At 46.9% G+C, this 14,658-nt stretch overlaps 1 protein-coding gene across 1 annotated transcript in view; it reads left to right on the forward strand.

Moving 5' to 3' along the window:
* The first annotated feature begins 460 nt into the window (after window positions 1-460).
* Window positions 461-14,658, forward strand: part of LAMA1 (laminin subunit alpha 1) — a 155,351-nt gene continuing 141,153 nt past the window's right edge. Inside the window, exon 1 of the mRNA XM_041763608.1 lies at window positions 461-989. Within this exon, the coding sequence (XP_041619542.1) occupies window positions 902-989 (88 nt within the window). The 5' untranslated portion in view covers window positions 461-901. The remainder of the gene's footprint in view (window positions 990-14,658) is intronic.

The raw sequence follows: 14,658 nt of genomic DNA on the forward strand, positions 1-14,658 counted from the left end.
CGGGGGGGTCGCGGGGCGGGTGCAGGCAGCGGGGGCCGGGGGGGGGGCCGGGGGGCCGGGGGGGTCGCGGGGCGGGTGCAGGCAGCGGGGGCCGGGGGGGGCCGGAGGGCGCGGGGCCGGGGTCGCGGGGCGGCTGCAGGCAGCGGGGGCCGGGGGCCGGGGGGGTCGCGGGGCGGCTGCAGGCAGCGGGGGCCGGCGGGGGGGGCCGGGGGGCCGGGGGGGTCGCGGGGCGGGTGCAGGCAGCGGGGGCCGGGGGGCCGGGGGGGTCGCGGGGCGGGTGCAGGCAGCGGGGGCCGGCGGGGGGGGCCGGGGGGCCGGGGGGGTCGCGGGGCGGGTGCAGGCAGCGGGGGCCGGGGGCCGGGGGGGGTCGCGGGGCGGCTGCAGGCAGCGGGGGCCGGGGGGCCGGGGGTGGGTCGCGGGGCGGGTGCAGGCAGCGGGGGCCGGGGGGGGGGGGTCGCGGGGCGGGTGCAGGCAGCGGGGGCCGGGGGGCCGGGGGGGCCGCAGGGGCCGCAGGACCGACGCTGTCTCCGCCCTGTGGGAACCCCCGCGCCCGCGCCGGCGCCGACTGGAGCACATTTTCTTCTCCTCCCGGCCACGGCGTCGGCCCATCCCCCGGGCTCGGCCGGGCACCCCCCCCCAGCCGGGGCTCCCCGAGCACCGCGCGGGGCGGGCGGCCAGCTGGGGCGGCGGGTCCCCGCGGGTCGCCGGGGCCGAGCGAGGGGCGCGGTGGGGGAGGGTCGGCGGGCGGGGCGGGGCGGGCGGGGCGGGCGGGGGGTGTGTCCGAGGGGCCGGCGGGCAGGAGGCCGGGCGGGCGCCGGGGCGGGCCGCGCTCTGCCGGGAGCCCGCGGTGGCCGTGCGGCTCCTCCCGGAGTCCCCGGAGTCCCCGAGCGGCGGCGGCGAGATGCGCGGCGGCGGCGGCGGCGGCGGCGGCGCGGGGGTCGCGCTCCTGGCCTCGCTGCTCTGGGCGGCCGCCCGGTGCCAGCAGAGAGGTGAGCCCCGGTCCCCGGTCCCCGGTGCCCGGCGGGCGGCGGCGGCTGCGGGACAAAAGCGCGGCGCTGTGCGGCTTCTTGCGGGGGACCCGGCGGGTCGCGCACGTGGGCTCCGCGGGCCTGGGCGGCGTCTCCGGGGCCGGGCCGCAGAGGCTGGGGACGCCCCCGAGGCGGACGCGGCCCGCTGCGACCAGGGCTTGGAACTGCTCGGGGGAGGGGAGGGGGGGGGGCTTCCACTCGGCTGGGTCTTCTGCTGGTCTGTTTCGGGGTTTTGGTTCCTTGCAATCAGGAGCGCAGCTGCCGCGAGCGTGCGGGGGGTGCGGAGGGGTTGCGACCCCGCGGGGTCCCCACCTGCAGTCCGGGCTGCGGCGGGGGGAAATGGGAAAGGCGAATGGGCAAGGCGCCCCCCGAGTCGCCCTCATTGTCCCGCGGCGGGGGAAGGCGGGCTTCTGGGGGCGCCTGGCGGCCCGGGTGGGCCAGGGGGACGACCCGGTGAGAAGCACGCCCTGGGCCCCCGCAGCCGGCGTCCGGCCGCCGATGCGCCTCCTCCCGAAGCTGCGCTCTTTGTGCAGCCCCGAAGCGGCCAAACCAGGTGCAGAGCGCGGGCACCCCGGGCCGAGGGACCCCGCGGCCGAGGGAGGACTTTGCACGCTCCCCCGCTGCGCCGGTGCACCGGTTGCCTTGGCAAGGTTGGGGGAGAACCGAAACCCCAAGCAAAATTTCAAGGCTTCCACCAATGCCTGGGCCCCTTTCCGCGGACCCCTCCATTCCTCGCTGGACAAAGTGGAGCCTCGGCTAGGTCTTGCCAGCGCCGCTCCTAGTTGGCTGGGCGGCCACACTGTGTGTTGGATGCACCGTAATGTGTGTCACATATGACCACGGGCACATTCCCACAAACACACATTTCATTAAAAAAAAAAAAATCACGAAAAAAAAAAAAACCAGCTCAAAAGTAGGGAGGAGGAATGCGAAATACTCTCGTGGGAAAAATGTGTGTTTGGGCATTGTGCAGAGCTGTGAACTCTGCAGGGACGTGTCGCTCTCATTCATTCAGGCATCCGTGATGAGCGCACTCGAGCGGAGCTGGCCACGCAGCTTTGAGCCCGGCGCCGGCTCCGCGCGGGCTGGGCTGGGAGCGGGGCTGGGGTGCAGGGGGGCGCAGGGGGGTGCAGGAGCTGGGCGTTCCGGAAAGGAGCCGGACGGAGGGAGGGAGGGAGGGGAGGCTCTGGCGCTGAGAGCACAGCTCCTTTCTCTCCGGCCGCTCAAAGTGCACGAGTCCCAGTTTCCCAAAGGGTGGGGAGAGAGCAACTTGGCCCAGACTTATTGTTCTAAGAAATTGAAAGTCCCAGATGGAGGAGATGCCCCGAATGTTTTTCTTGCCCCTAGGAGCTGAGCACTTGGCGTGGGACGTTATGAATGGTGTTTGGAGAAAGTGGGACCACATGGGGCTTTCCTGCTTAAGACGCTGTGGAAAGCCACCCACCGCGGGAGTCTTTGAGTCTTTAACACTGCCTTCCCCACCCGGTCAACCAACACCCTGCTTCCTAGCGAGCACCTTTGAGGGAGTTTTCATTCTAAAAAATAATCTGTGCTCTACATATATAGCGTAAATTACGAGTGAAATGGTATAATGTGGTCGTGATGAAAGCATCCCGACCTATAGCACTGCTGAGTTGGCTCTCTGGTGCCTGCATTTTGGAAAATGATCATTATCTAATAGCACTCAGATTATTAGCAGTTCTCGATAAGATCTGTGTCTCTCTGGATTCCCTTAGGACTCACAGTATAGGACCCAGTGGTTCACTGACCTTGAAATGTAACCTGTTTAAAGTGAGTTATTCCTAGGTCTAGAATAAGAGGTGGCGTGTTTCTTAAAATAGTGTTTTAAGTCCACAACTAAGCAATTTCATAGAATTACAATTGTTTCATAGGTTGGCTCATCAGCTTTTCTCTTTTAAATCGTCCTTTTTTTAAAAAAAAAAAAAAGTAAATAGTTCTGAGTATAAAGAAAAAATGTATGAATAGAAGAACATTTACTTCATTTTCAAAATCGCATAGTATTCAAATTTAGGATGTATATATACTCCACAGTAAAGTATGTATGCCTCAAGGGGTTTCAAAGGCATATTTTTCTCTTCTGTAGCTGTATTGCCCAAGTAAGGGCAGAAAAAATACTGATCTTAGCAGTTAGAAACAAGAATATGTGTAATAAAAACACTGCCCACCTTCTGCATATCCTAGGCTTTGGCCCACTCCTTTCCCCTTCCTCTTTTCCAGACATTAAATACAAAGCCTACCACTGTAGTTAATATAACATCATAAGGAATTTAAATGTCACAAAGATATGAAGTAAATGTATATATTGTTTGTAATGTCTTGTGCCACTCTTAGAATTGCACTGCTGTATAAACAAGTATCATAAGATGTTTATATACCCACTTATTTCAAAGAAATCATCCTTGAAACCTTCTACCATTTTATAATAATTCATTCAAAAAGTCCTATGGATATTCATTATCATCTACAGTAACTTTGGGGGGGGGTGGTGACAAGATATATCTTTAAGCTTTAGATGTTTTATTCTCTGGTCTTACTAGCTGGGGGAAATTGGGCAAGTTACTTAGCTTTCCTCTGCTTTGGTTTCACCATCTGCAAAATGGGAATAATAACAGGGCCTCCCTGGAGAGGCTGTTAATGATAAAATGAAACGATGCAAGAAAAGTGTTAGAACAGTGTCTAGAACAGTGTTAGCCCTCAAAATAGATCGGAGGGCATCATTGTTACTATTTTATACAGAATTATGGGGGAGGCCCTCTTCCCAGCTATATTCCCTGGTTTGCATAGTTGTTTCAAAATTTGGAGTCTGGACTTGGAATTAGATAGTCTTGGGCTTAAATACCAGACTTGTCCCTCTGATGAGCCATAACATTAGTTACCAGCTCTGAATGTCAGTCTTCCTGTCTATAAAACGAGTAGGATTCATGTGATTAAATAACACATGACAATATTGGCATGGTGTTGGGCATGTCATAGTGTCACAGGCATAGGATCTGTGGCCATGACCATTATGTTATGCCTGTCATGTGCGCTCACCATCCCGGGCACCCCTCCCTCTTTCATTGTCCATATTCATTTGGTCATTAAGACTTGTTGATTTTACCTCCTGCAAATCAGTGCAATCTGTCTCCATTGTTTTGTCCCCACTGCTGACAAGGCTCAGGAACTGTTTATTTTTCCCATGAAATATTGTTTTGGTTCTCTCACCAGACCTCCCTCCTCCTGCCTCTTCTCCCTTCTCAGCACTACCACCTCTGATTTTTCTAGAAACACCATCATACAGGCTCAGACTGGTACCACTCCCATCCCTTACTTTTTCACATGTATACACAAAATAACAGCAATGTGCATCAAACTGGGGCTAAACCAAGGAGGCTGGGACTCTGGCTAGCCTGTTGTCCCAGAGCTGAGGGGCATTATTTTAGGCACACTTGTATCTACTCATAGGCAACCAGTATTTCCTTGCATGCTGGCTGTGAAGTGCTGTTTAGGTTCTAATGCCCTGGAAAACCTTCCCAGTCCCCTGGATGCCAAAGTACTTATTAGGTGCTCTTCCCTAAACTCCCAGCGGGTCTCTCCACTTAATGCTGTTGTCGTGCTTATCTCCTTATCTTGGTGGCATAAACAAATGGCTGGCCAATCTCTCTTGCTCAACTGACTTGCATGTCTTGAGAGCAGAGACTGTTTTATTCATATCTGCAGGATCATTGCTTTGCAATGTTCCCAGCAGTTAATAGCCACCCATCTTTGTTGACCCAAATTGAAATTAATATCTTTGCTTATGAATCAAATAACTTCGAAAAACTTTTTTTATAGATAATCCATGCCCATGGTACAAAATTCAAATATAGGAAAAGGTTAAATCTTGACTTTTGTCACCTTCTTTTGAGGCAACCACGACTTTTGGCTTCTTGTTTATCCTCCCATAGATGTAACTCTTAAAAGCAAGCTGCTTTATGGAACCTACTTCTTCTGTAACAGTCTAAGGGAGGTCCCAGTTATTTCCTGACAAAACATCAAACAATATTCCTCTCTCCACTGCCCCCTCCCCATTCTGATACTTCAGTGGCTCTGTTGCAGGGTATTAGTACATCATTTAATGATGGTACAGACTTGTAAACCTGTCACCTTCAACTTGTCCCTTCTAACATGGTCTTTCATAGAAAGGTATTACAACAGTGTTTCCTAGATCTTATGGAATTTAAAAACTAGGTGACCGATTGATTTCATGACACTGTTCTCATTCTGGCAGTGTTGCTTACCATGCATTAACAAGCTGTTCCTTATGCAGTAAATACTTTTTTGAAAATATATTTTAGGAGATTTATGATACCAAGTTGGAGTCAAGTTGGAGAATAATTCTTTTGGAAGTTTAGGATAGTGTGTTATTTATTTTACCAACTAAGTATGATTTGCTACTGGAACACCTGTGGCAGACACAGAAAAATTTAATTAAAAAAGAAAATTCCCAGTGAATGAAGTCTGCACTTTGAATACAAAAATTAGCTGGAGACACCAGGGAGAACTCTCTGTCTTAGACCTTAGATGATGTTTTTAGTTACATTCCACAGAAATGTTTGGACAAACAAGAGATATTATAGTCTGCTAAGAAAGATGTCTATAGCTTATTTATATGCTTACAGATAATCCTTTTCTTGCTGTATTTTCTAAATACTATTATGTCTCCATGGACAAGTGAGTAAATAAATAAAAGCATTTCAAAATTAATGAGGAGAAAAAAAATCCTTTATAAGAAGTAATTGAGTTAAGGTCATGAACTTGGGTTCTGTTGGAACAAGCCAGCCAGGGAGCTGTTTCGGCCCCAAAGCACCACGGGGACAGCTGGGTTCACTGCATTTCCATGTCCTTGATGCTGAGGGTGACCATTAGTGCCCAGAGTAACCATTTCACATCACAGAATCCCCCCACTTGAGGCTTTGTGATTTCAAGGCTGGATCAGGAGAGCTTTCTTTGGGTTAACTAGTTCCCAACGATTCTGTGTCTTGCTTGGGGGCAGGAGACAGACAATGGAGGCAGTGAGAATCCAAATCAGCCTGAGGGATGGCATTCTTGCCTAGGTAAGCATTTATCTCAGAGTGTTCATCCAGAAACCGTGGTGAGTGGAAATACATAAGATCCTGGCTTCAGCTCCTGTGCATGCTTTTTTTTTTTCTTTTCTGAATTTACTATTTGAAGTTTGCATCTCTTCATTCCTGAAGTTTCTTTGAAGTCTGATCTGCTGGCCTAGCAGGCAGTGTGACTCAAATTCTTGTGCCAGAGAACCTCCTGCACTGTTGCTGGGAATGTCAAAGTCAGATCAATGAGTATGTTTAGAAAATGCCCTCGTTCCTTCCCCATTTCCTGAAGCATTTCCTCCGTTTTGTTCCCTTGTTCCTTAACTTCCCACCAGGACCTCAGGAAATTCTCTGGCCCTCTCTTGGATGGCTTGCCTAGAATTCTGTAAGGGGAGGTCAAAAAGAAGGATTATTTTTTTTTCCTGCAAAGATCAAATCCTTAGCTCCTAGCATTTCTTTCAATACACAGATAACTTGAGGCTCCAGGGTTCTTGTGCTCAGACCTGAGATTTTGGCGGAGGGAGGGTGGCACCACCCACAGATGCTCCACAGGCAGGGTAGCCTTAACAACCAGAAAACCCTTCCGCAGCCCCTGGATCGCCAACCCAGCCCTGAGTCCTGACTCTCTGCTGGCCAGGAGCTCCCCTGGCTCCCTATATTTCATTTCACACGAGGGGACTAGCATTTGCCGGGCAATGTGAGATCTGGAATCTGTGTTTCAAAAAACCTTATTCCCATTTTGGTATCCACAGGCACAAGGACTTGAAAGCCACAACTTTCCAGTTGGTCTTCAAGCCGACTCTTTCGGGTTTCTAGTTTAGTTATTTCCACAACTCTCTCTGCCACTCAGCTTGCCTTCTGTTCCTATTATTGTGCCCTATGGAGCCCTATGCCAGCACTCTTTCCTCACCCTCAGAATTCCGCTATCCAACCTTCCCGCCTCTTTATTCTAATTCTGGCTTTTTTTTTTTTCAATGAAGGTGTAACTGACATATTACATTATATTAGTTTCAGGTGTACAATGTAATCATTCGATATTTGTATATGTTGCAAAATGATCACCATGATAAGTGAAGTTAACATCCATTCCTATATGTAGTTACCAATTTTTTTCCTGTGATAAGAACTTTTAAGATTTACTCTTTAGCAACTTTCTTTCTTTTTTTAAAATTTTATTTATTTATTCGAGAGAGAGAGAGAGAGGCAGAGACACAGACAGAGGGAGAAGCAGGCTCCATGCCGGGAGCCCGTCGTGGGACTCGATCCCAGGTCTCCAGGATCATGCCCTGGGCTGAAGGCAGCACTAAACCCCTGAGCCCCCCGGGCTGCCCTTTTAGCAACTTTCTTTTTTTTAAATTTATTTTTATTTATTTATGATAGACATAGAAAGAGAGAGAGAGGCAGAGACACAGGCAGAGGAGAGGGAGAAGCAGGCTCCATGCCGGGAGCTCGACACTGGACTTGATTCCGGGACTCCAGGATCGTGCCCTGGGCCAAAAGCAGGCAGGAAACCGCTGAGCCACCCAGGGATCCCCCAGCAACTTTCAAATATGCAATACAGTATTATTAACTGTGATCATCGTGTTGCATGTTACCTCCCCAGGATTTGTTTTATTTATAGATGAAAGTTTGTACCTTTTTTTTTTTTTTTAAATCTTTATTTATTTATGATAGTCACAGAGAGAGAGAGAGAGGCAGAGACACAGGCAGAGGGAGAAGCAGGCTCCATGCACCGGGAGCCCGACGTGGGATTCGATCCCGGGTCTCCAGGATCGCGCCCTGGGCCAAAGGCAGGCGCCAAACCGCTGCGCCACCCAGGGATCCCCAAGTTTGTACCTTTTGACCTCCTTCACCCACACACTGATTTTGTTTTTGTACACTCTACTTTTCCCAACTCTTTATAACTGCACTCCTGGATTCAGGGAAAATTTTGTTCTAGAATTGTGGGGTGGAGGGCTTTTGAGAGATTCACTAACATGTGAAATGCCTTTGGAAGCTTATATTGCTTTTCTTAAAGGGAGTTGCCATTTTAAAATAGTATCTTCCTGGAGGTCATGATTTCAGGGTCCTGGGACCAAGCCCCTCTTTGGACTCCACACTGGGCATAGAATCTGCTTGGGTTTTTCTCTCCTTCTCCCTCTGTCTTCACCCCTCTGCATGCTTGCTCTCTCTCTCTCTCTCTCAAATAAATAAATAAATCTTTAAAAAATTTTTTGTAAAAGTACTCCCTGTGTGATTCCACTGTGCAGCCAGGGTTGGGAGCCACTAGGTTAATATTATGAACTTTGCTGTGCCAGTGAATGGGATTACACAGTAAGGCAGGCTTGGGAAAGGAAGCGGTACCTGGTAACAGCCCCTACCTGGGGGCAGATCTGGGCCACTGACCCCACCGAGCCTGCTACCTCCTGGAGGCTAATGCCCTGTGCAGATACCCAGCGCTCAGACCCAAGCACCCTCCCTGCTCGCCTCCCGTCTGTTGCATGCAATTCCCACTCCTCTGGGAAGCAGGGGTGATACTAAGCACCTCAAAGTTGCCAGGGCTCCCTGCACTCACAGCCTGTGTCACTGACGTTTCTTGGACAGAGACGGTTCCTTTTGGTGTCCCAGGAGCCCTCTGGCAGGTGTTTGTCATTGGTGAGTGCTCAGCTGATATTTATTAATTGCTGCGATTCTGGTTACAGGAGCCGTTTGCTGACTTCGTCCTGCATAAAGGCCCTTCTTTCGTTAAACCCCTCCTGATCAAATATGACGTTCAGAGTCCCTCCTGTCTGGGGATACGATCCGGTCCTTGCAGGTTTGAGTAGTTGATTGATAGGATTATTTTTTCATTCTTTAAATAATTCACCAAAATTTAGTAAATCCATCCCATATGTAGACATTATCTGGTGTCGTGTCCCTCCCTCCCAACCTCTTTAAATGGACAAGCCACGAGTATCTTTTTCTCTGGGTTTATCTGGACTGCCTCCTTCTCTCCAGATCCAATCTTCACCTTCTCAGGTCGAGTGACTACAAAGTCTAGCTGTCCTTACACACCAACTTCTCCTATCCTCCGATCTTGTCTTTGATTGATGATCCATTATGCCCTTGCTTTTCCTGCCTTCCTTCAGAAGTTTTTTTTTTTTTTTTCCCCCAGTGTTTGGCTTATTGTTTCCTTTCTAGCTCCACCCAAAAAGAAAAGAACCATTCTTCCTTTTACATCCCTAGCACCTCCTACCACTACCACATACACAACACTCCCTCCACACATATACCACATATACTGTGTATCAAACACACCCCCTGTATTGACTTTGTAGACCAGCTCCCAGCACAGGTACTTGGAAAGGAATTAACCCCAGAATGCCAGAACCAGAGTCTGGACCTGAGCACATCTTTAGAGATGGGGCGGGGGGGGGGTGGGGGGAGGTGAGGGGGAGGGCAAACTCTGCCGGAAGGGTCAGCCCAGCTGCAGGTGCTGAGTTGAAGTCTGATGTGGCAAATAAGAGCTCAGAAAGCTGTGAAGTTGACCGTATCACTCCACTCCTGTTGAATGGCTTCTCACTCTCTGGGAGCAGGACTTCCAGGGCCCTCTGTGCTCAGACCTCTCCATAGCTTCTTCTCCCACTGCCAAGCCTATTTTGGCCATTCTGAGATCTCTGGTTCCCACAGTGCAATGTGGTGGCTCGCACACTGAACACACTGTCCATGGTAAGTCATTTCTGTCGCCTGTGGCACTCTGACCTACTCTGTTCTGCCCCATAATTCAGGCTTTCCACCTGCTTGTTGCCATGGCAATTTGTTTATATACCTGCCCAGCACATCATTTTGTAACTGTTGACTCGCTGTCTCCCCTTGAGGGCAGGAGGTGTTGTTCTGATTTCTAATGGCCAGCACAGTGCCTGGCATTTAGTGTCAATCCTGTAGATACTAGCTGTGTGAATGTATGGAAGTCCCAGTGCAGACAGGCAACAGGAGTAGGAAGGAGACCAGTGGGCATCATTTAGGGATCCAGGCAGACACGTAGTTGGGATTAGGGAAGTCACTAAACAGAGTGCTAATGTCCTGGGGCATGGTAGCTGGGAAAAGACAGGATACCAGCTCAAGAAGGCTGGGTGACAGAAGTCAAGGAGGGGTAATGAGGAGGAATTCAGATAATTAAGCAAAGGTAGAGGGTATACCAACATTTTGGGGACCAAGACCTTAGCTCACATTCTAAACCAGAACACATGATCAGGGATGACCTAGTGGCAGAAATGAGAAGTCCAGATGCTTTTCATGCTCACAGTTAGCATCCAAATATGGAGAGAGAAGAGCCACAGAATCTGATAATCAGGAGCTTGCTAAATAACTTGAAGAGATTAACCATTTTTTTTTTTTCCATCTACTCATTCAGTACAAAGAAAGGCCGGATTACATTTTTATAGTTAAGATAATGGCTGATGGTGATCATTCAATACAAATTTAAAACTTGATTATATTTAACAAAATCTTGTTCCTAGATTTGGAGCCACTAACTTCTAAGTATCTCAAGGCAGCAATGAACACACACAGTCAACAGGTACTTAAATTTCTAGAATGTTCCACACATTGGTGACCAGTGGATTTTGCACCTCCAGTGCTTGTTGTCAAATGAGCATGAGGAATATTCAAAGAATCCCACTGCATGTGTTCCTCAGTTCTGATCTGGGAGAGATTCTTGTTTCCAAAGGTCTCAAACACCATTATGACTCCACTTGTTACTTTAGAATAACATCACCATAAACAGAGAACTCTGATTCACCACTACATTTCTACTGCATGGGGCTTCCTTTTAAAGAATGTGACTTCAGAAGATTTGTTGGCATTAGTTAACTAGCTCTTGTAGTTATATTTTTATAATAGAGGTTGTTTTTTGGGTTTTTGGTTTTTGTTTTTTGTTTTTGTTTTTTTTTTTTTTGTTTGTTTTAAAGAACCCTACCTGCCTGTGGTTGGAGGACTTTGTTTAAGTGGAAGAACAGCTGTTCTCCTGGCATTCTGAGCTAAGCCATCCTCCCCTTCTCAGGAACAGAACAAAGACATACAGAATTTATGTCACAGATGGATTTTTGTTTGATAAAAATCACTTATTACTGAATGAAAGAATGGCCTATTCTCCTTAGAAATATGAGTATAACATCTCCTGTGTCTTTAGTGGTTTCCAACTTTGTTGGTTTCTTTTTCAATATTATAATTGACTGAATTAAGATATGCCTCATTTAGGTGCTCAGAAATCCCTGAAAATTTGTGCATAAGACAGTGTCTGTCAATGAAATAATTTCAAATTGAGTAGTAAAATATTTCCAAAATGATATTCAAAGGAATCAGCTAGTAAAGAAAATAAACATCACTTCAGTTTCTGTTACCAACTGGCCTAAGCCAATTTTGTCATACAAAATGCTTAGGTTCTTTTTGAGTGAATGATGGAACCCATTGAGAAGTTTGAGGTGCACAAGGATTCACTGCTCCCCTACAATCTAACCCACCAGATTATGTCAAATGCATAGCTTACACATTACAAATTTATTGACATACCTTAATTAGCAGTCAAATCCAAAACAAGTCAGAGACCACAGGCAATGAATTTGATAGAATTGCAACTTCTTGTCCTGGATGTGCAGTCTTCTCTCTTGAATCAGCATCAAGCCATATGCAACCTTCCTAAACCACTGTCTGGATGCCAGACATTTCAGGGATCAGTCCTCAGGTGGTATCACCATCCTTCAGAATGAAGGCTACAGGTTGTGTGATCGTACACTCGGTACGCACATGCAAGGTTGAGGAGGGACTCCTTTGTGTTTCGATAGTTTTATCAGGGTATAATTTACATACCATAAAATCCCACCAATTGGATGTGTGCTGTGCGATGGTTTTTGGTAAATTTGGAGTGTTGTACAGTCGTCCCCACAATCTGGTGTGGAATATCTCCAAGACCTTAAAAGTCTTCCTTATGCTCATTTGTACTCAGTCTCTACCTCCACTCTCACCTCAGCCCCAACCAATCATCTGCTTTCTATACTTTTAGATTTGCCCTTTTTGGAAATTTCATACATGTGGAGTCATACAATATGTGTCCTTTTGTGTCTATCTTCTTTCTTTTAACAAAATGCTTTCTAGGTTGATCTAGGTTGTGGCATATATCTGGAGGTTATAATACTTTATTGCTGAATATTGTTCCATTGTGTAGATAGCCGTTTTTAAAAATCCAGTCACCAGTTGATAGACATTTTCATTACATCCATTTTGGGACTATTAGGAGTGATGCTATAAACAGTTGCATTCAGGTCTTCCTGTAGCTAGGTTTCATTTCTCTGGAGTGAAATTCCTAAGAGTGGAGTATAGGTCATATGGTAAGTTTATGTTAATTTTTTTCTTTAGGTTTTATTTATGTATTTATTGGAGAGAGAGAGAATAGGGGTGGGCAGAGGGAGAGGGAGACAGAGAATCTGAAGCAGACTTCCCTGAGTACAGAGCCTGACACAGGGTTCAAGCTCATATGATCCTGAGATCATGACCTGAGCTGAAATCAGGAGTCAGATGCTTAACCGACTGAGCCACCCAGACAGTCCTTATGTTAATTTTTTAAAAAGACTATGAGTTTCTTTTCCAAAGTGGTTCCAAAGTGATTCCTATCAGCAGCTTATGAGCATTCCAGTTACCCCACATCTTCACCAGTACTGTATTTATCTTTCTGATTGTAGATATTTTAGTGGCTATGAAGTGGCATTTTGGGTTTTAACTTGCATTTCTTTTGTTAACTTAATAATGAATGATATGGAACATATTCCACGTGCTTAGTAGCTATTTATACATCTTCTGTGGCAAAATATCAATTCCAGGGGTGCCTGGGTGGCTCAGTTGATTAAGTGTCCAGCTCTTGTTTTGGCTCAGGGCATGATCTCCGAGTCCTGGGATGTAGCCTGCATCCTGGCTCCCTGCTCAGTGGAGAGTCTGCTTCTCCCTCTCCCTTTGCCTGTCTCCCCACTGCTCTAGCACACGCACATACTCTCTCTCTCTCAAATAAATAAATAAATCTTCAAAAATATCTATTCCAATATTTTGCCTGGTTTTTATTGGGTTTTCTGTCTTTTCAGTATTGAGTTATGAGTACTTCATATTTCCTAGATATGAGTCTTTTATCAGAAATATGATTTGAAAGTATTTTCTCTCAGTTTATGGCTTGTCTTTAGATTTTCTTTTCCTTTTTTTTTTTTTTAATTTTAAGATTTTAAGTAGGCTCTATATCCAATGTGGGTCTACAACCACAAGAACAAGAGTTACACACTCTACTGACTAAGTCAGCCAGGAGCACTAGATTTTCTTTACAATGTGTTTTGAAACATTAAAGTTTTTTATTTAAAATCCATTTTACCTTTTTTTTCCTCTATAGATTGTTCTTTTGGTATCACATTTAAGAATTCTTTGCCCAGTCCAAGGTCACAAAGATTTTCTCCTCTATCCTCGGTTTTTCTACAAGTTTTCAAGTTTAACTCTTACATTTAAGTCTGTGATCCATTTTAAGGTAACTTTTACATTTAATGAGGAGGCAGGGTCTAAATTTGCTGTTTGGTATAGTAGTACCAAACATTTATTTGAAAGACAAAACTGTGTTGGCATTTGGCGAAAAATCAATTTGCCATAAATATAAGTATATTTCTGGATTTTAATTGTTTCATTGATTCATATGTATTTTTTAATGCAAAACACCATGCTGTCTGGATTCCTTTGGTTTTATAGTAAGTTTGAAAATTTGTAGTCTAAGACATTCAATTTTGTTTACTTTTTCTAAATTACTTTGACAGTTCCAGGTCCTTTGTATTTCCATTAGGATCAGCTTGTCAATTTCTACAAACGATGCCCACTGAGATTTTGATAGGACGGAGGCTGAATCTAAAAACATTGCAGGGGAAATTGCTGTCTAATAATATGGAGTCTTTCTACCTGTGAAAAAATACATCATTCATTTAGGTCTTTAATTTCTCCTAGAAATGTTTTTGTAGTGCTATAGCCAGAAGCCTTTCTAAGATATTTTAACGTATGTCGGTCCCTTGACCACCACGAATTTCTCCAGTGAGAGTCCATTTCTATTACCTATTATCATGCCATGAACAATCCACTAGTTTTCCTAATAGCCCATTTCTCACACTCTCCTTGCTCATTAGCAAAATGCCAGTGTTGGTAGAGACAGATAGCAGGACACTATGGTGAGACCTCTGGAATATAAGCAATCTTCCTGACTGTAGTACCAGCTGATTACCCCCTGGGAGGTACCTTTCCAGTGTTAACACTAGCTGCATCTGGGTAGTTTAATCTGAGACACACACACACACACACACACACACACACACACATGCACCCAACTCTCACATACTTTATACCAAAGTATCTGAAATTCCAGATATTCTACTAGTTACCATGTGTGCTTAAGTAGGTGTTCATCGTGAGTCAGACCTCAGTTTACATCTGAGGAGGCTGACGACTCATCAGCTTAGGCAAATGAGAGAGAACTCTGTGAGAAATGCAGTCCCCTTGAGGAAAGCAGC

This window comes from Vulpes lagopus, chromosome 1 (genome assembly GCF_018345385.1).
Source record: "Vulpes lagopus strain Blue_001 chromosome 1, ASM1834538v1, whole genome shotgun sequence".
Lineage (NCBI taxonomy): Eukaryota > Metazoa > Chordata > Mammalia > Carnivora > Canidae > Vulpes > Vulpes lagopus.